At 36.3% G+C, this 22,459-nt stretch overlaps 2 protein-coding genes across 2 annotated transcripts; one reads left to right on the top strand and one right to left on the bottom strand.

The window, feature by feature from the left end:
- The first annotated feature begins 7,098 nt into the window (after nt 1–7,098).
- On the top strand, nt 7,099–8,532 carry LOC121983306 (calcium uniporter protein 2, mitochondrial-like). The gene is made up of 2 exons (XM_042536245.1): nt 7,099–7,609; nt 7,813–8,532. The coding sequence occupies exons 1-2, from the start codon at nt 7,151–7,153 to the stop codon at nt 8,230–8,232; spliced, it is 879 nt and encodes a 292-aa protein (XP_042392179.1). The 5' UTR covers nt 7,099–7,150; the 3' UTR covers nt 8,233–8,532.
- Nucleotides 8,533–14,388: 5,856 nt separating this feature from the next.
- LOC121982087 (4-hydroxy-3-methylbut-2-enyl diphosphate reductase, chloroplastic-like) lies at nt 14,389–18,092 on the bottom strand. The gene is made up of 10 exons (XM_042534980.1): nt 17,786–18,092; nt 17,506–17,702; nt 16,909–17,088; nt 16,685–16,816; nt 16,527–16,601; nt 16,350–16,455; nt 16,180–16,274; nt 14,967–15,152; nt 14,779–14,865; nt 14,389–14,645 (listed from the first exon to the last, which is right to left on the bottom strand). The coding sequence occupies exons 1-10, from the start codon at nt 18,018–18,020 to the stop codon at nt 14,580–14,582; spliced, it is 1,359 nt and encodes a 452-aa protein (XP_042390914.1). The 5' UTR covers nt 18,021–18,092; the 3' UTR covers nt 14,389–14,579.
- Nucleotides 18,093–22,459: the final 4,367 nt, after the last annotated feature.

Genomic DNA, 22,459 nt, shown 5'->3' on the forward strand with positions numbered 1-22,459 from the left:
ATTCAATCAGATTGAAAGCTTTTCATTAATTTTTTTATAATAATATATTTGTGTGAAGTTGATAGATTTTTACTGATTTTTATAGAATCTAATAAAGTTATGAAAAGATAATCGTTTCACTTTTCTTTTAAAAAATAATAATATAATTTTAAATCCAATAATATTATAATAATTTTAAATATTTTATTTGTAATTTTGATCCAAATTAATCAAAAATGTTGGTCAACCCATTAATTTAGTAAAACTTTTAATAAAATGTGGAATTGATCAATTTAATTAGTAATAAAATTAATAATATTATTATTAATTTGATTAGTAATAATAGTATTAAAATATATATATATATATATATATATATATATATATATATATATATATATATATATATTTTATTTAAGAACTTTTAAAATTTAATAAATTTTATAGAATATTTTTAGGTCGAATTTCATTAGACTTTATTAAATTATCTATTAATTAAGTTGATAATTAATTTGATTTATTAATATATATTTTATATTAAAATATACTATCTCAAGTTTTTCTTTTCTCTACGCACAGCGCCGCTGTCCAAATCGACTTCAACTTCGACTTGCTCACAAGTAGTCGATGGAAGTATCACCGACCGCCTCAAATAATTTTTCTATTTATTTTCCTTCTTTCTGGCACACCATAGGTTTCGTCGGATGACACTCATTGTTTCTCATCATGAGCAACTGAAGAAAAAATCTCCGCCTGTAGGTCGTCGTCGTTAGTCACCGCCAGAGAAAATGTTGCAAGCGGCTGCTGTTCCATTCCAGCCGTTCCAATCCATTCTTTTACCGTTTTAACATCGGAGAACGACATTTCATAGGACTCTCAACTTCACATGAAATGCATGCTGAGAGGTTGATGTAGACCACTGAACGATTGAATAAGGACAGAGTCTTTAAGATCAAAGAAATAATTAAAATCGAGGAGCGGAAAGAGAAAAGACTTATTTATAAAAAAATTAAAGAGATTTGAAGTCTATATAAATCTAAGGATGAGAAGAAGACTTTTTATTTTATTTTTAAAATTATGTAAGTGTTTTGGAGAGTTCTTATTGATTAAAATTTATATCCAATTATTTCTAAAAGAATCCATTAAAATCTATTGAAACTTTGGATACCAAAGGATTTTCATAGAGTTTTAAAAAGTTAAGTTTGAATATCACATGACTTTTTAAAACTTTATAAAACTCTGATTTGAATATCACTATATTTCTATAAAGTTTATAAAAAAGTAGATTGAATACACCTAGACTTTTAAAATCTACAAAAGTCATTCAAGGTAATTAAAATCCAATATTGAATATGCCCCCATAATCTTTCTTGAAACATGAATGTAAATCAGATTTTATTAATTTTAATTTTAAAATTTTCTTTCTACACCGGTTTGATTATTAATATTAATAACAAATTTATTACACCTTTTTGAGATTAATAAATTTTTCTATTTTTTATAATTTTTTATATCCAAAATTATTTTTTTAGCAAATATATTTATATTCAAATAATAATAAAAATATAAGTCTCTACTATTTTATTAAAATAAAATTGCTTAAAATAAAAAAATAATAATAAAATCTGATTTATATAAAAATATATAAAAATTGAAAAAAATATATATATAAAAGAAGAGAGACAAGAGCACTTAGATCTATAGCATATTACATGTGATAGAACAATAAAATGAAAAGTTAGGAGGTTAAGATTTTTAAGAAATATTTAGAAGAAAAGTTAAATAGGTCTTATAAAATATAATTAAAAATAGTTATTAAAAAAATCTATGAATTTGGGACCTTATCCAATGGCCCCTGATAACAATTTGTTATCGACTAAAAGTTATTAGTCATCGAGTCATCCTTTTCCTAATTTAAGATTATATTTTTTTGCTTAAGTGATTAAAGTTTGTGAAAACAGTTTGGGTAAGGGAATATTAGATGTGTTTTGGCAACTTAAAATTTTGAATTTTGTTCATCCTTGAAAATCATAATGCGATAACATAGTACAATTTTTTCATCCAATACAAATTTTTAATTTTGATTATATCATAACAATATATAAACTTTCAGTTTTTGTTAAAAAACCTCGATCTGAAAATAATTATCAATCAAGATAAGCTTAAATGTTCTATTGATGTTTTAGTTGTAACTAAGATATTTTAATATAATCAATTGAATTAAGTTAGATTTTATTATATTTAATTTTTATGTCTAAGTGCGTAGTAAACAATCAGCGAGAGTGATGATAAAGATATGCGCAGTACTTCCGAGGGATGAGAATGCGAAACAAAAGTTCGCTCGAGGAGAATGTCAGAGTTGACTTCGGGTGAGCTCAACTTTGGATGACCAAAGAATCACCCAGACGATCGGAGCTGAAACCAGATAAGTCAACATCATGTTGATTTGTCCGAGCGCCCGGACCACCCTGGCACAGCAGGGGTGCCTCGTTGAAAAGACACTGCTGTGGATGACGTTCAAAGCCACGTCAACCGCACTCTAAGCACCCGGACCAGTCTAAGCTCTCAGACAAGGATAAAGTATCATCATCGGACCATTGCGAGTAGATAAGGTGCACCATTGGGGGCGCTCGAATCAAGTCCAAGCGCCCGAAGATGCCACGTCAACAAAACGGTTAGTTTGACCAGTAGCTATAAATAGAATCCTGGTCCTCTTCATTAATTATACACAACACTTGTATACGAATATCTAAAGTCTGTTTTCATTTTCTGAGATGTTAATCATTATACGGGGCTTCTCCACCTCGACTTTATCGAAGAAACAATTTTGATAGTACGTTTCTAATCCTGTCCAGAATTTGAGTCAGACGAAGGCCGATTGAGATGGTGTGATGTTGACGGAGAGACGACTTTGACCCAACTAGCATATGTTCATAGGAAAAGTAAACCCCCACGTGGAACTCCGGGACAATGGTAATGAGAGTGACAGTACTTAGGCTCTACGCACACTCAAATAAGCACACGAAGCGTTAGATACCAGAAACCAAGGGAAAAGTCTCCGGCGCAGACCATCCGACACTCATGTCAGGTACTTTGTCCCTCGAAGAATAGTGTACGAAGGAAAAAAGATTTGTAGAAGACGAGTGCGTATATGCACATACCTGGATAAGGGAGAGGACCTCTCTTTTTATATGACGTTACGTTATAGATCGAATGGGTGCGATAGAGGGGGGGTGAATATCGCACTCTTTTAAAACTCTTCTCTTTTCCTTTGAAATCAGAGTCGTGCAGCGGAAAGTAAAAAAGACAAGTTCGTTTACTTCGTTCGGAGTCTAGGTCGACTCCTACTCGAAGGCTCGCGGTCCTTGACCGTACCGATGGGCAAATCACTATAACCCTTCTTTCCGAAATTCTCGGAAAGATGCAGATCGTACAAATGAACAGATAGTAACAACCTACTATCTTGCTTAAGTAAATTACAATGCAAGCTCATAAATAAAAGATATCGACAAGTAGTGCAGTTTAATCTTTGGTCGGCACTCCCGGATGGTGTGGCTTGCTGAGCTGATGAAGACTTGTAGCACGAGTTGCTTGCAGAACAGAACCTGAATCAATCAGAGAGTATTACCGAGCCTCAGTCCTCGAGCTTCTTTTTATAAGTGCCAATGTCGTTCGGTCGACCGATCCCTCTGTTCGGTCGACCGAACTCGCTCCTTTCCTTCTTGGCTGGAGTCTGACGTTGGCTCGATCTTTTGCATTTACTGATCTTTAAGGGTTCGATCGACCGATCATGCTTTTCGATCAACCGAACAGATTCTTTCTCTGTTCGTCGCAGATTACCAAGATCCTCTTTTAATGCTGCATTTATTGTTGATTGGTTCGGTCAACTGTTCCACGGTTCGGTCGACCGATCTAGCCTTTTTTCATTTCCTTTTGATCGATGCTGATGAACTGTCTTGTGTTGAGTCACCACGGTTCGGTCGACCGATCCTCCGGTTCGATCGACCGATCATGGCTTGATCGGACTCGGTCTGTTTTGGTTTGATCTGAACACTGCTTTGATCTCTTCTTGTTCGGTTGACCGATTCTCCGGTTCGGTCGACCGATCCAGCCAAATCTGCAAAACAGTGTTAGACACTAAACTTGCAAAACAGATGTTAGCACAACAATACAATAATGCATGAGTAATTTAGAATAGTAGAACTGTCTTGATCTCAACTTAGAAATCTTCCGAGTTTCTTCAGTTGGATCAGCGACCTTAGGTTGTTCCCTTCAAGAACTCGACCTCACTGTCGCTTCTCCAGTTGTTTATCTCAACTTACCTGCCAAACATGGTCCTCCAGACATATTTGGACTTTTCCTGCTCAATGTCTGATCACTTGATCGACTAAGACCTTTCCTACAATACTATATTAGCCAATAGTAATAATAGTAATACAGAATATAATGGTAAACCTAATCCTAGATTTACCGAGATCCACTGGTTCGGTCAACCGCGAAACCATCCGATCAACCTTGCTTGGAGTTCACTCCTCCAAGACTTCTCATTACCTAAGGTTATCTCCCCCTAGGGTTTTCTCCACCTGGCTTCACTTACCAAGACTCAGTATTCGACTACCTAGGGATCAGGTCTTTCAAACCTATCCACCTGGCTTCCACGATATACCGAGATTCCCCTTGCCTAGCCTCCAACTAGGACTTCCCTTGCCTAGCCTACAACTAAGACTCCCTAGATCAAGCTCCATACTTAAGCATACTTAAACATATTTGTCTAACATTAAAACCTTGGAGGCTGATTGCACCAACATTACGTACCTTCAAAGTTTGCATGTTGTCAGAGAATGTCGGGTGTCAGGGTTTGTTGGGTGAGAGATGATGCACGGTGACCTCCTATTAGTGGAAGAAAGGTTCCATTCGCGGGTGATAGTAGACCACTGAAATATTCTCTGATGCATGACAATTATTCTCTGACAGAAGGTTACGATTCCTTGATATTGTTTGTCGCTTAGCACTTTCTGCTCCACCCGGGTTTAACTATGGGCAGCTCGGGATGACTATTCGGGGTGTACCACCTGACTTGAGTTTGGATAAGGGGGGCGAGCTGTGGCGAGGGACCTATCTTTCACGCTTTGATTGATAAAGGGTTGTCCAGGAGTTGTCTTAGTGAAAGTACCCGACCTGCTCACACAACTAGAGCTGGGGAAGTGCGATCAGTCGAGGGTAGGTTAGGAACTAATCCAAGACGTCTCTTATGTCTCAGATCTGGGGACCTATTATGCTTGTGTCCGACCAAAATTTATACGACTAATGACATTAGGTGGTCTAACTCCCTCTTTCTCTTAAATATTTACTGTCACATTCACTTGACTTTTAATTACCATATCTCCTTAACTTTTAACTACCTAATGTTATTAGGCCCTACCTTTGTACACTATCAATTTTAATTATATTAGATTAGCACCTCTCCAACTAGAGAATTCGTTAGCCTCATTTTTCTTTTATATAATTTATTTCTATTTATTAATAAGTATATTTTAACTATAATTATTTCTATTTATTAATAAGTATATTTTAATTAAAGTCGAAAGAACGAAGAAAAAGGGTATAATTATAATTTTAAGGCTATTCATTTTTTTCTCTTGCCGGACGTACCTGGACAACACCAGTGAGATACTTCTTTTATAATCCTACCATTTTAAAAATGGGAAGAAAATTAAAAAAAATGAATGGTAAGAAATAATTGTTATAAAGAAGGTGGTGCATTCCATAGTTATTTAAGATTCTAGAATGATTTTTTAGAATTATATATTAACTAGTTTGGTATTAGACGTAAAAATTACATTTTTTTAAGGTAAGCTTTATGATTATTCGGGGCTTTAATATGATTTTTAATAATTACTGGCCATAGCTCACACTTTGTATATGTAATATAATTTATAAATCCACTTAATTTAGTATACTAATCCATAAATTGGAGGGTAAGTTACGCTAATAGTACAACGCAAGAATAAAATTCGAGAACCCTAATAATAAATTATTGTAATATAATCATCCTTATAAAAATTAATTTAATTTTTTATATCAAATATTAAACTAATAAGAGTAGATATAACACTTAATCTTAGTAAAAAAGTTGAGAATAGTTGGTCCAAGATATTTATACAAATTTCTTTGTTTGTGGTATTATCAATCTAAGAAGTAAGACTAAAGATAATCATTGCAGTATATTTTTTTTATAAAAAATAATAATAAATAATTAGAAAAAATTACTAATAAATTTTAAAATTATTTTTAAGACTGACTAAATTTAATTAGGTGTTGAAATAAAAATACTAACATATATTTTTCAAAGCGGTCACATAAGATTATATCATATATTAAAATATTTAATGCGGCTCTAATATTATATACTTTAAACGAATTTATAGGGCATAATATTAATTTAAAGTTTGATAAATATGTAATTTCCAAAAATGATTAAACGCTTATAACTCTTCCATAAACATAGGAATATGATATTCGACTCTTTAGTAAAGTTCTATTTTAGCACTTTGTTAAGTTCTAACCAAAATTTAATTAACTGTTAAAACATATTATATGTTTCTAAAAAAATCATATGGTTTTTTCCTTTATTCTTTTACATTCAACTGATACCAAAATAACTATATAATTTTTGGAAAAAAAAATATATCAAAAGTCATAAATAATCGTGCGCCGTATTTGTTTTAATATTGTTTTTCCACTTTTTTATTTATTTATTTTTACTTTTAAATAGGACTAACAGAGAATCTTAGTGTAGTGTATTAACTTGTTAAGGCAATAATTAATTTTAAAGGCTTTTTTTAATAAAATAATTATTCTAAATTATAATAAAATGTTAATAAATTGATTGCGCTAATAAAAGGAAGTAAATTACAGGATACTTATAAACCGTCCATCAAATAATAGAGGGAGGATGAGCATGCCTTTTTTTTTCCATATATTGATGACTAGAAAAAATATGCACAATTAATTTCCGTCTGAAATTTTTATCTAAATAAAAGGGAATTCTGATTTCTTTCTCATCGGCCGCCACGGCTATAAATTAAATGGTTCGTCTGCCGAATCTCAACCGGGTGCCGAAGCCCGAGAAGAGAAGCAGCAGAGCCTCCACAAAGTTAGAAGGTTAACCATGGCGTTCCGCATAGCCCTCGCCCGCCGCCTCCTTAACCTTTCCAAGACTGTCTCCTCCTTCTCCTCTTCCCTCGCCCCGCCTCCCACCTCCTCCTCGGCCGCCGCCGTCCCCAAATTAGGCCTTCTCCACCAATCCCACGCGCGGTTCCCCTTCGCCGTCAACGGCGACTTGCCCCACCGTGTCGGAGGTCGGATCCGTTTGGAGTATCTATCCCTGCCGGATGAGGAACAGAGGGTGACGGTGTCGCAGGCGAGGAAGGTGCTGAGGGCGGCCCAGATCGAGGCGGCCCGGGAGAAGCTGAAGGGGCTCGGTCGGAGCTGTATCTCCTACGCGGAGTTCGTCCAGATCTGCGGAAACGTCCCCGGGATCGAGACCTCGACGGGTCTCGCGAAGGCACTGGATGAGTCCGGCGCTGTCGTCGTCTTCGGCGACGTTGTCTTCCTCCGCCCCGAAATGGTAAGATTCGACGAGATTTCTCCCAAATCAGAATCTATTTCGACTCCAAATAATTCGACAAGAAACTGAAACTGCATTTGCCAACAATTTCGTCCTCAACTACAGACGAATCCCTCAGAAAAGAAGTTACATCTACTCCAGTCCAAAATAAGAATAAGAATAAGAATAATAAACTATAATTTCGATCTTCTTCTTCTGGGCAGGTAGCGAAGGCAATCGAGAGGATGATTCCGTCTCCAGCACAAGATGAGAGCGAGACGGAGGAGCTGAGGGCGATGGAGGCGAAGAAAGCGTGGATCGAGAAGGCAGCGGCGGCGGCGGTGCGGAGGGAGATGTGGGCGGGGCTGGGGTTCATCGCGCTGCAGACGGCGGCCTTCATGCGCCTGACCTTTTGGGAGCTGTCGTGGGACGTGATGGAGCCGATCTGCTTCTACGTGACGTCGGCCTACTTTATGCTGGGCTACGCCTTCTTCCTCCGCACTTCGCGGGACCCCTCCTTCGAGGGCTTCTTCCAGACCCGGTTCGATGCCAAGCAAGCCGGCCTCCTGAAGGCCCATGGCTTCGACGTCGACCGGTTCCACCGGCTCAGGAAAAGAAGACGAGCTATGGCGATCGATGCCTGATCGAGGCTAATTCTCCTCGATCGATCGGCCTTTCTCTCATTGGTGCCATTAGAGTAGAGGACACACCACCTCCTTCGTGGAGGCTGTAAATTAAGTTTTTCGTTTCTTTTATTGCAGTAATGAATAATTACTGAACATATTGAGAGAGAATTGTTCGTGATCGCGAAAGCAGAGCTAAAGAAGGGACGTGAATTGAAGTGCATCTTGCTATGCTGAGCAAGAGCCTTTCGTATGTGACTCGGCCCACGTGCTAGAACGGCCGAATTATTCTTCAAGCCCTAAAATATGACTTTATTTTACATGGATACTTTTGACTAATTGTTTAGAAATGCCCTGGACTTTCATAATTATTGTTTTAAGTTTTATTACGCTTTAATTATGATTTGTTATTGATTTACCACTTCCAAAAATCGCATATATAAATAACAGCGAATCAATAATAATAGTGGGATTCCAACAAAGTAGTTAAAGTACAAGAATAAGATAATTTTTAATTTTCTCGGATGGGTCTAATGACTAGCGTATAAGGTGTTGTCATCATAAGATTTAGAGTTCGAATCTCAATAAAATCGAGATAAATATCTCTCTTATGTATTTTATCTCCTCGGACAGGTTGCAGTACTCAGTGCATTTCTCTTTCTTGCTCGGTTGCTCCAATTTCTATATCCTCGTTCATATTTTCCAGATGAATTGAAGTGGGTCATGAATTATAAAACCCTTACTTAGTTTATGATAGTATCACACTACGTATATGTTCATACATGTGGAATTCTATTCCATGCGTATCGACCATTAGCCAGATGGGTACTGCATTAATGAATAACTTTATGCACGTTGAAGACATAAAGGAAAGCATGATCTCGAAAAGTCTCATTAGCAATATTAATACGAGAGTGAAAGAGGAAATGGCCATATATGATCTTTGGTTCTAAGTGGATGGATGATCTGTTGACTCTCAATTATGCTGCAAAAGGTTGGAACCGTCAACCTAGCGCCCCCCTCAACCTGGCCCCACAAGTATGAGAGGGAGTAAATCACGGTGAATACGAGCCCAGTTATGACATGACGATCTTAGGTGTTTAGCACGGACAGATATTGATGTTATCGCAATTGCTGCCGCAGACCCTCGACCTCTCGACTCATGCTGCAAGAATCCATGTCATAACCAGTTGATCCCGCCCGTGGGGGCCTGCTGACTCTCAATTATGGTTACAGATGAGGAGGACAAGGCTCGGACGAGGTTCGATTTGCATTGGTCGTAGGTGACACATTCCTTATCGTACCCCCAGAAAAAGTGCAAATCACATCCAACAATTCTTCCATGAACATCAACAAGGATAAATCATAAATCAATTTGCACAATAACCGCACAAAATGGCTCCACTAGCTTCTCAAGTTTCGAAACACAACGCTAATTAAGGATTAAGGAATCAGTTCCGGAATCGATGCTGATACATTATTTTACCAGGATCACGCTTTACCATCTTTGCATGAAAGAACACGAAACAATTGTCAGAGATTGGCATGAGAACTAATGACCTGTTCTGTCTTCAGAACGACAAATGACAAATGACAAATGACAAATGAAAACACATCAATTTGGTAATAATAATAACAATAATAATAGCATTTCGATGGTCCTCTGGCTTCCTGGAACTTATTCTCTGCATCTGACTTGGATCATGAGAAGGTAGTGCTACTTGCTCTCGGCCATCACGTATGTCGAAATGATTTTATCCGAATAAATTCTTGGAGTGGTTGTGAGAATTCGAACACGGAAATAATATATATTATATATCGTACCACAAGATGAAGGCCACAAATAAAGTGTAGCAGATAAAGGGAATTCGAGTATTTATTTTTGTTTTTTCTCGTGGCAGAAGTAGAATGAGCACATTAATTAAAATAGAAGTCAAAGCCGTACTTGCTGTGTTCATTTTGGACAGATGTTGAATCAATAACATAAAAAAACGTTGATTATCACGCTTATCTGACACATTTGAGGGCTTTGGTTTGAACGCGAGCTCAGACAATTTTGTTTACATTCGATTTATTATATTTTGTTTCATACAAGAAATCTCTTAGTGGTGGATTTTGAAAGGAGCACGATTCCAATACTTTCCACGTTCTTGGATTAGATGATGAGCAGACGATGATCTTGCAGGACATGTTTCCCAATACAATCGAACGATCACTTTGATACGAAGCTCAAATGTAAGTTCTGGCGAAGGATGACTAACAAATTCTACTTCGATTTAATAGAACTCTCAAAATAGTTTACTTCACGATTTTTTGTCTTTCCTTTTAGCCCAAATTACATATTCATGAACAGGAATATGGTTATTTCGGAGGAAGTTATGAATTCAAAAGGTAAAGACAACTATTATGGCAGAGGTTTGTGATTCTCAAAACATAAAACCCACATAATATAAAATTCTTATGTGCATACTACTTCCAAATAGTGAAATCAACATGATTAAAATGAAGGTGAGGTTACTTCCAAAAACTGAATGTAATAGTTAAAGTCAACATGATTAAAACGAAGGTGAGATGACGGTTAGAGCATATGCAGCTAAATAAGTCACCCTCGCCTCGGCTTAGCTTCTCATCCCTTAGCACAAAGGTGTTCAACATATGACCGGTTGACTCAATAATCGGTCGAATTTAAAGGGCTTAGTGTTTCACTCAATGCCAAGATACATATAATACAGTCGAACGGACCTAGATTTGGTCAGATATATGGGATCTAGTTTCCCACTTCTGTAGTATATCTCATTATATAGTCGGTCGGTATAAGAGTCGGTCGGACTCCCAATACATAAGTCTCTTAGTCTATGGCTGGTTTGTCATAAAATCGATCGTGTTTATTGGGCTCAACATCCCCACCTTTTATATATACAAGGTAAATATAGAAAGTAATTCTTACTACAAACCCGATTAAATATAGAGTCAGTCTCGGTCCTTCGACTCATGAGGCTCAGGGCGAGAAAATAAAATGAGATTCAAAATAAATTTTTAATAATATACAATTCATCTATAATGATTTCTTCTAGTATTTTTATTTGCAAAATTGTCTATAATATTATCAGTTTCAAAATTTTTCAAAATGTCTTCTCAATACATAAAATTGTCAATTTATTTAATTTGTCTATAATATTATCAGTTTCAAAATTTTTCAAAATGTCTTCTCAATACATAAAATTATCAATTTATTTAATTTTTCTTGCGACGTTGACGATCTTATATATGTTTTCAATAATTTTAATTTTAAAAAACTCCTTTCAGTCGATGCTACAGTAACAAGCATATTCAACAAGATTCTATAAGTAATTACAATATTTGGATAATAATTTATACTTTGAACAAATTCAAGAATATCAATGGTAGACATTACTACATTTGGTAATGTCATTTGTAATATTTTTTAATTCGGTAAATAAATCATTTAACTTAATATCTGATGAGTTGTTATGAGTTAGAATAGATTTTAGATTGACACAACATTTTCATAATTCATCATCGTCCAAAGTTCTTAACATTTTTGAATCAAATAAAAAATCAAATATATTTTCAAAAGTTTTCATTTGCTCAAATCTATATTTTAAAGAAGCAATCGTCATGTCCACAACAATAACAAAATAATCAATTTTAAAGGACTATGATAGTGAAACTTCATCGTCCTCTCTTTCATTAAATTATTTTTTCCTAAAAATATGACGCTTTGTTGTAAATATTGGCTTTATGTTCATATATGATGCAAGACTTTTAGTAATAGTCAAACTTTCAATAAAACCATCATGCCTATACTTTTCAAAAAATAAGATTATACCTTTCAATAGTTTCATGGTAGCCCCAAATCCCTAATTTTTTATTTGCTTACCACTTTGCAAATTGCAACCTAAAAGGATAAAAGGAAAAGACAATATTAAAAGGTTCTGAAATATGAATTTGGACGCAACTACCCAAGGCCCAACTACATATCTATAATACATAATACTAAAAAAAATTTGGCCCTTCCAAATTCTAGGCCCAGGGTCGTCGCCCAGTGTGGCCCTCCTCCTGGGACGACCCTGCATAGAGTCAGTCGGACCTCCAGATCCTAGGTTAGCATTTCAGGGACAAATTTCATAACATAAGGTTGATCGATCCAAAGTGCCGATCGGATATTTCAGGACTTGGTTTCCCACTCCTCAAAGAAGGGCATTAAATGTACCATCGGTCAGTTAAAGATTAGATCGGGCAACCTCCAGGGGATAACATTGGTAGAGAGTCGTAACAATCAATCAGAAAATAACAGCTACTTGTCAGAGAATATTTTGCTACTATAACACATGTGTAATGAAACTTTCCTCGAAAGGTGGCTATGCACCTTCTATCTCCCGACACCTTCTGATAGCATATTCTCTTAACCGTCTCATTGATGACGAAGGTTATAAAAAGCAATTCATATATCTGTAACGGAATCTTCCTCGGAGGATGACCGCACATCTTCCCGGCTATACATCTATTACCCAACATATTTTAACACCGAATATTCCTTGTCGCCTTATTATAACGGACGTTATGAAAGACAGCATAAAAGCGGGTGGTTCTCTCCGTTGGCGATGTACGCAATATATTTTTTATAGAATTTACATCATGCTCTTGTATCTACTGTTCATCTTCTCCACTTTTCACTCAATCACTGTACTGACTTGAGCGTCGGAGTGCCTATGTTGTAGTGCCTGCCACAGACCCCTTGGTTCTCGCTCTAACATTTTGTTGGCTCTTTTGGGTGTGCGCAAAAAGGAGTATCGGGTTTCATCCTTCTTTCCAGCTTAAAGTCTTCTTCTAGTCATCTACCTAGCGAACCATCTCTACCGCCTCCAGACATGATTAGTAACATTGTGACCGTTTATTTTCGTCGCTAATCAACTTAGTAGAATTCATTCTGTTCATCGTCCTGTCCTTTAGAATGCTTATATTATATCTTTGACCCAGAGCTACGGTGCACCAGAAAGACATCATATTATTATTCAGGTGTCTACGGTTTAATCCTAGCCATGATACATTTATTTGGATTTTTCTTCTAAATAGAATGGGTAACAATAGGATGTTAGGCTTCTGAACTATCTGCCGTGAGTACTTCTTGATTCATCCTTGTGACCGATAGAAAACTTACGTGAGATATAGTCAATTGTCCCAGATTCGATATTACTTGGTTCAATATTTTTTATATTATATCCTTAAATTATTTATAAACATTGACATGAAATCAAATGGGAATTAATCAGTCATTTTATTTCCTTTTCATATCATATGACTAATTGAGCAGTCACGAATGAGATTTCTGTGAATAAATTCTTTTTCTTTATAAAAAAAAATCCCTTTAGTTGCACAATAAATAATGTTACTAGGCAGGAGATTTTAAGTTTTCATTTTGTGATTTTTTTTTAATTACGAGATGTATCTATATCATATTGAATGCCAAATTATTTTATAATGAAAGTGATAAAATTAAATTTCTTTCAAAAGTATCCTTATGGAGTCTTAACACAATGATCAAATTGCTGTCAAGTGATCTTGAGATCACAGAACCTGATATCATCTAACCCTTCCTCAGGATCCTGTACTCACGGAGGCTTCGTGCCTCTAAATTTAATTTGCGGAGGCATGAAATCTCCACATTTTTTCCATTATAGCATTTGCTTTGCCAATCTCACCATTTATAAAGACCACTAAGGAGAACACTGCATATGAATATATTTGGCTTTGAGCCTTTACAAACCATTTCAAAACAAACATTAAAAGCTCTATCAAACATTACTCCTTTGCACCAGCAAACAATCAGAACTCCCATCAGTTACTATCTTGCCGATCCATTTTTGCTCATATTAATTAGAAGGTCCAGAGCCCTATCAGAAATCTGAGCACTGAATGATCAATTATAAGAGAATATAAACAATTCAATTGAGAGAGAAAAAGAAAACTGAAGTGCCCATCCATAACTTTAGAGCTGATTCCATATATCCAAGTTTACAGAAACCATCGACATTGTCCTTTAAGTAATGGCGTCAACAAGGACATCACTAGTTCTTCATCTTTTGAAAGATCTTATCTTCAATTATTATCCTTGAATTAAAAAAATAAAAAAGATGATGTAAACCACCAACCATGTGTTGAAGCCCTAGCTAGGATTTCATTCCAAATTTCAGGCATGTTAGATGAAATAGAATCATAAATTGTGGATTACAATATTTCCGTATATACTGGAAGAACAAAGCCAGATACGTATTGTTGATGCTGGCACTGTACAAGTAGGCGCTTCATCTCAAAACGTATTCCTCCAGTCCAGATCCCCTCTAAAATTATGCTACTTGCAATGATTCTTGACGTTTAATCGCAAAAACCTTCTTCAATGCTTGCTCCACAACCTGCATTATAAGCCACATGAAGATAAGAAACTACCAGAAACAAATATACAATGGTGTAAGATTCAGAAGCAGGAATTCTCCATGTAACTAACTTGTCAACAGTTATCTCATAAATATATCCAATATTAATTACCTTATCAGGAGTAGAAGCACCTGAAGTGACACCAATTGTAATTGGTCCAGAAGGTAGCCAATTCTCTTTCTCAAGAAGCTCTCCATGCTGCTTGTAAAAACAGATAAAATGATAATTGCCACTATGAAATTTCATAATGAAAAGTCACATAATCCGATTAAAAAAACAAATTTTCTTGAGTAACTTACATTTAGCTTATAGGTGATCTTGTTTCCTGGGCCAATTCTTTGTTCATTGTCAATCCAATAAGAAGGAATACCCCTGAGCTCAGCAATCTCTTGGAGATGTGAAGTATTACTAGAGTTCCATCCACCAACGACTAAGATGAGATCAAGTTTCTCTTCCACCAACTTGAACATAGCATCCTGCCTTTCCTGAAAGAGCGCAAGAGAAGGGTAAGGACAAAAATAACATCAGTCATCCAATAGAATACAATGAATTATATATATATATCCTTTCCCTATAAAAAATATTCCACCAACATCAATCCCAAATCAGATAAAAAATGTTGAGGGTTTCATTAGGGCCTAGACAAACAGAATAAAAACTCGTTTCCTATTTTCCTTTTTTTTTTGTGGAGACTAGGTTGACAAGTGATATAGCTTTCTATAAAGCTTATTATAGGAAGACCTCAAATAGTTGGGACAAATACGGCTTGATGATGATGACAACTACAAAGACAATTCCTTATATACACAAAATGTGGTTTGTGAAAAGCTCAAGAGTGATGCAGGCGGAGAAATGGGGAAGTCAAAAAAAGAATAATTTACTATGCAACAGAAAAAAAATTTCAACCTTAATAATTGATATTAAATCTGGATAAATAAAAAACTTGTAACAGAATATGCAACCAAGAACTAATTAGTATGGCTAAATTGTAACCAACCATAATAGCTCAACACCTTAAAAGAACAATCTAAAAAGGACATAAAACATGGAACATTTCCGAATAAAAATTAACTACAGAGCTCTTGTCATTCTATTTCATTGAAATTGTCCACAAAGTATAGGAGTTCCACAGAGAAAAAAATGGTTTTCTAGCTATTATACTCACAGGGCATGAAAGTCACGCGCCTATCTGAACAATTGTTTATACTTGATGGCAAGCAATTAACTCTAGCCACCCAGATTATTGCAAAAAACTTATATAAATTCTTCAGTTACCTTGGAAGAAATTAACCAATTATATTCAGGACAATTTGAAAAAAAAAAAATTGACTTTCATAGTAAAATTTTGATAGGAAAGAGTGAAGTGAAATGGATGTAAACTAGACATCAAGGAGAGAAAACATACTGCTGGTTTGACTGTTTGTTTTATAGTTTTCAATCACAATAATAACAGGGGAAAAGGAATGCAAAATGCAAATAGTAAAAAAGAAAGGAAACTATCAGTAAATTCACCTGGGTGGCATCACAAATAGTGTTGAAGCTGACAAAGTGATCATTGATGTTCTCAACCCCATATCTTCGCATCATGGTCTTCTCAGCCAATTTACCTGAAATCTAGTGTTATATTTGGTTGTAAACTATAGATGGAAAGATGCAGGAAGTATCAGGGGCAATGAACTTACCTATTTCCTCCGTTTCGCCCTTGAGCATTGTGGTTTGATTTGCAATGCCTACTTTAGCTAAGTCGACATCTGGATCAAACCCAACAGAAACGGCATATTTGAATTTCTGTAGCACATGAATGCACGGTTAATACCTTTCTTCTGTGCAGATAATATGAAATAAAACAGTCAATATACCTCAAGAAATGCTTCTTTTGTGGAGCTAGACCCATCCAATTGCCCACCAAGAATGTAGTCACACACGTACATTGCCTGTTTTTTGCAATTGTTATATCCAATGTTTGGTTTCAGAATATAATTCATAACCAAATGGTATTGGGTCAACAATCTAGTACCTCAGTCATGTTCTTCACAACAATATATCTTCCTGCAAACGAGGCTGTGGCAATAGTCTCCTCATGTGAATATTTACCATGAATGATTGAAGTATAATCACCCTTCTTATGTTTCTCAACAGTGTTCCAGACCTTTGAGGACAGCAAAACATTAATTATAATGAAGATATGAGAGGAGAAATACACCTACAACACCTTCTGATATAAAAATAAAAATAAAATACCTTTGAAACCCATGGACAAGTAGTATCAACTATCTGAACCTGCTTTTCGCTCAAGGTAAACATCTCATCTACAGCGGCTCCAAATGCTGGCAAAATTACAACATCACCCTTGTCAACAACATTAAATTGTTTCTTCCCCTCCTCAACAGGAATGTTTTTCACGTCCATCTCTTCCAATCTCTGTAGCATTAAAACAATATAATCAATCTCAATATATTGAATATTTCATACTAGTAGGAACAAATGGTAATCACCAAATATTGTTATGTAGCAAAATAGCCGTTCTCTGTCAAAATTATATTGCACGAATAACATCCTGAAATGAATCAAATTTCTATTTACAATTAGATTTAAATTAGGTCATGGTGAAAATTATACTGGGGTGAAAACCAACCTAGTTTATTTCAGTATACAAGTATAGCTGGATGCTTCAAATTAGAGAACCTTCTATAAGAATCCACAAACCGATTTCATAGTTTATTAATTATATTTCATGCATGAACAAGAAAATTACGAAGTTAAACGAATAGAAAGTCTAACAATAAAACATTATATTTTTAAACAGGACACAATTAGTAGCTAGGATCCATCCCAAACCTTGTTGACCGTCGGGTTATGGATGATTTCGTTGGTAATCCAGATGTTCTCTTCAGGAAATTGTTTCCTCGCCTCGTAAGCGATCTGGACCGCTCTCTCAACACCCCAGCAGAACCCATAGGACTCCGCGAGCTTCACAGTCACGTCCCCCCAAGTGTACACGTAGTTGTTATCTTTCAGCGTCTTGATCACATCACCTGAAATCCCGCAACCCCAACCAAGTTTAAGAAACCCCCCAATTCTCACAGCGGCCAAAACGACCAAAACTCCCTCCACTTACTCGTGTACTCCTGATTCATGAGCTCGAGGGTCTCCTTCTTGTGCCCGAACCCACGGCGGTTGTAGTTATCGCTGCGAGTAAGATTATGGCGGAAGGCCTTCTTGTCGAAGTCCGGTTCGAGCCCGGCGCCACCGCTGCAACGGACGGTGAGCGTGGGCTTCGATAAGGGGGCAGATCGGACGCGGGAGTGTGCGAGGCTGGGGGAGAAGCGAGCGAGCTGCATCGAGATCGCCATCGAGGGAGGAGAAGGCGACGAGAGGAAGCCGGTGCGGTGCTTCGGGTAACAACAAGTGGAATCCCACGGCAGTGGTCTATTTATCCACTCGCCTGCCAGCCTCCAAATTTTCTCTGCATTTTCCATAAAAAAAAAAAAAAAAGCCTTTTTCTCTGGCTACCGGTTTTCGATCGGATCCGTTTCATCGAACAGCGCTGCGCGTGGTACATTCGAGAGGTTATCTGGAGCCATTAGTGCGTAGAAATTTATCATTTAAGAGTATGGGTTTGAATCATGGGATAATCAGGGTGTAATTTTTTGATTCCTATACACCTCTTCTTATTGCGCACTAATTTCTCCAGCTATCATGATTTATCTCCTTCGTGAAAATCTTGAGCGTGATGTGATAGGAGTACTGGGGGCGAGTGATATCGCCTTTTGCCACTAGCCACAAGAGTGACAATTAACGGACTGTCGGATCTTAGCCCGATCCAATTTTCCTGCCCGTTTGAAAAGAGGAGGAGGGCAGCGGGTTTTCAACGCCGTTGACAAGAGTTAGGAATACAAATTTTTAAATGCACAAAAATTTTATTTTTGTATTTTATTTGGGTAGCGTGTTTGGAATGATTTTTATGATTGATTCCACGATTGACCCGGCGTCTAAAATTAAGAACGGGGTAATTTGATTCGATCAAATTTTAAAACATTAATCACGAGTTTCTCTTGTAACGAAAATGCCAAATAATTGAATTTTGACGCAGTACCCATGGAACACGTTTATTCAGCAGGTTTCCGCTAAAATGAACAGAGACTGATTTGTCAAATTATATATAAATTATGTTTTTTTTTTTTTGCTTTTCTCTTTTCTTTTGGTCTATTCTTGGAAGCTAACTTTCATGAAAAACGTCGACTTTTTTTTTATTGCTTTTACTAAAATTATATACACGGAAGCAATTTTGCGTTCTCCTCGCTCGCCTGATCGAGTTCCATCTTTCGTTTAGTTACTTTCCACGTTTGTTTATGTATTTAGCTTCCAGATTTCCATTTAGGAAATCTGTTTGTGTTCTTATCAATAATGTCGAGCTCTTCAGAGATTTTTGTTGTTGTTGTTGTTCACGAATTCTTCAAATTTTGTTTGTCGCCTTCGTCTTCCATTTCTTGAAGCATATGCAAATGGGAAACACTTGCTTCCAAATCTCCGTCTTCTACGTCAAATTTGCTAGCTGCAAATTAAAGGAGCAGTACACCTTCGATTCTGCCATTGATATATCAGTAAAGATTTCTTATGTGGCGAGCCACTTAAGGTAAGTTATGCCAGTCTGTGTTATCTTTGGGTCATGGAGTAATTTCATTGGTTATGCTACATAAATTACTAGAATGAACATGATAATTAGATTCAGCAACCTTTTCTCTCCCTCTTTCTTTTATTTTCAGATTTAAGAACCTTTGAAGACATGTAGCATCTTTCTTTCCTCCCTTTCGTTAACATCTCATCCATGTACAGCATACAGCAGCCAATCCACTCAGTTGCTGCTTGAACAAAACACTTATATATTTATATTCATTGGAGCAAACAATTACAGTGTTGAAAGTTGAATGCACAAGTTTTATTAATGATAATGTGTCATATATAAATATTGATGCGATGATCAGGAAAAGCCTATCTAGTATGAGTTAATTATCATAGTATAGGTCAAAGTCAAGATGATCAACATCAGGACTTAAACAAAACTCGACCGCACCCGAACGAGAAGCGGTTTATCGGCCAATCGGAGGGATCATTGTTCGGTCGACCATCTGAGTAAACCAGTGGTTGGTCAACCCGGTCGACAGGAGAGTAAGTTGAGCGGGTCAGGAGCCCAAGCCGAGCGGACCACCCGTCCGGCTCGAGGTATGGAGTTGGCATTATGCACATAATGAACCAATAAAATAATAAAGGAGGAGAAGACCGATAATTAATAAGGGAAAGAGAAAATAAAAGAGAACACTCCATCTGTCATTAAATGAGAAGAAGTCGATATAAAGATACTTTCTATCGGAAATTAATATCATTAAAATAGGAGAAAATGGAGAATCAATAAGAAACGTATAAAAGAGTATGTCAAGGATGAAGAAATGTATAAAAGAGTATGTCAAGTATGAAGAAAAGCAAGATTCATTTTTGTCCCTAGTACTCTCACTTTTTTTTCTTATGCTTCTAACTTGAGCGTCGGAGGGTCAACGCCAGAGATCCCTTCCCTGGTTTGGTTTTGTTTTGCAGATAGAAGCGAGGTCTTCATCCAGTCAGCGAGACTGCCATATCCCCAGCTTTCCAGCTTTACGATTTCAGACAGGATCAAATATTATTATCAATGTAAAATTGAAAAAAACATTTAGGAAACAAATAAATAAATTAAGTAAATATTTTCTAATATACCCTCTCAAGATAGTGTCCTAGAGTTGATACTAATCTTATTATAAAAAGAAAACAGCTAAGGTCGAGAAAGTGACTTGGTGAGTGCATCAGCCAACTGGTTAACAACAAGAATCTGAGAAACTCACAATTTGGATGACAATACTAGATCACGAACAAAGTGATAATCAATAATCAGATGCTTCATTCAATAGTGAAAAATATGATTAGCCAAAAGGTAGGTGACACCTAAATTATTGGTGAAGAGTACGACAAGTGTGACAATCGGAAGAAGCAATTCTGTCAGAAGTGACTTAATATATTGAAGCTTCGATGCACATAGGTAATGACACAATATTCAGCCTTAGTCGAAGAGCGGGTAATCATGCCCTGCTTGGTAGATTTCCAGAAAACTAGATTAGCACCCTAAAAATAACAAGCGCACACTTGTAGAACACCATTCATCCAGATCTTCAGTGAAATCATGAAAAGTAAGAGGTGTATCTGTAAAAAGATGAATGTCAAGATCCCTAGTACCATTGAGATATCGAAGCAGACGTATCACAACTCCCAAGTGCATCTTTGGAGGGGCATGCATAACTTGTGAGAGAAGATGTTGTAAACCCCCAACTACCTATCGGAACTTAGTGACATCAAAAGATAGAGACCCATCATGCAGAGTAATTAAGATGAGAGCCAACAACAATAGGAGTGGAGACTGGTTTGAAATCAAGCATGTTGTGTTTGGAGAAATCAAGGTTAGTGACATACTTTTGCTGGGATAAAAGAAGACCATTTGAGGTTAGGCAAATCGCAATCTCATAGAAGAAGGAAAGAACTCTAAGATCCTTAGTCATAAATTTTGAATTAAGTTTACATACTATGACAATAAAAGAAGCATCACTATCTATAATGATTAAATCATTAACATATATAAAAAAAATAGATAACAGTATTATCTTGACGATAAACAAATAAAGAAGTGTCAGCTCAAGAGATGATAAAGCCAAGAGAGATCAAGAAGGCGTGAAGCTCCAAATACTAGGCGCGCGAAGCTTGCTTCAAATCATAAAGTGCCTTATGTTAACAAAACACATGATCCAAAAATTCAACGCTGCGCATACCTGAAGATTGCACCATATAAACCTCCTCTGTAATATGACCATTAAGAAACATATTGTTGACCTCAAGTTGATAAAGACATCACCTTAGATTCATAGCTAGACTAAGAACAATGAGAATGATTACTGGGTTAATAATAGGGTTCTGTTAGTGTAGAAAGCACCAGATGATCGACCCTAAGTTTTGATTATGACAAAAGATTCAAAGTTAAGATTTCTTGTTATCTAACAAGTTGAACTAAGTGTACAAAAAAGTCCTAATTGATCTTAGGCAAATGAAAGTCTTAGTTGAGGCTAGGCATATGGAAAGTTCTAGCTGTTGTTAGTCAACGAAGTCCTGGTCTAGGAGACTCAGCAAAGTTTTAGGGGTCGAGGACTTTGGACCAAATTCTAGGGTCGAGGATGCCAGGTAAAAATTTTGGAGATCGCGGACACCTGGTGGAAGACTGGACGAGTGGGGATTGGACGTCCAACATGAAGTTTTGATGTCTTAGACGTCGAGTAAAAATTCAAATAATTTAGAGGACCAATCTGACAAAAGATAATTCTCTTATAAGCACTTATCAAAGACATCTAACAATATAATCTAATCCAATCAGTTGTAAGCATCATTTCTCCAATAATTCTCTTATATAGATTAGTAAAGGAGATCCATCAAAGAATTTACCAATCATCCATGCATAATAATGGAGCTTCAATAGTTAAAGAGTTAAAGGGTGCAAAGTATGGGAGAAACCCCTACTATTAGTTGAGCCAAAGGGTGCAAACTTCATGTCTTTTATTGGCGAGAAGAATACAACACCGTCATCCTAACATCTTATGAAAGATCCACTCGTATTTTTCATAGGATATCTATATTTTAGATAGATGTTGTGCTAACACTTTGGTTGTAATCTGTTTAATATATTATACCGTCATTCTTTCTTATGTTTATTTCTCTCTATATA

This window comes from Zingiber officinale, chromosome 5A (assembly GCF_018446385.1).
Source record: "Zingiber officinale cultivar Zhangliang chromosome 5A, Zo_v1.1, whole genome shotgun sequence".
Classification (NCBI taxonomy): Eukaryota; Viridiplantae; Streptophyta; class Magnoliopsida; order Zingiberales; family Zingiberaceae; genus Zingiber; species Zingiber officinale.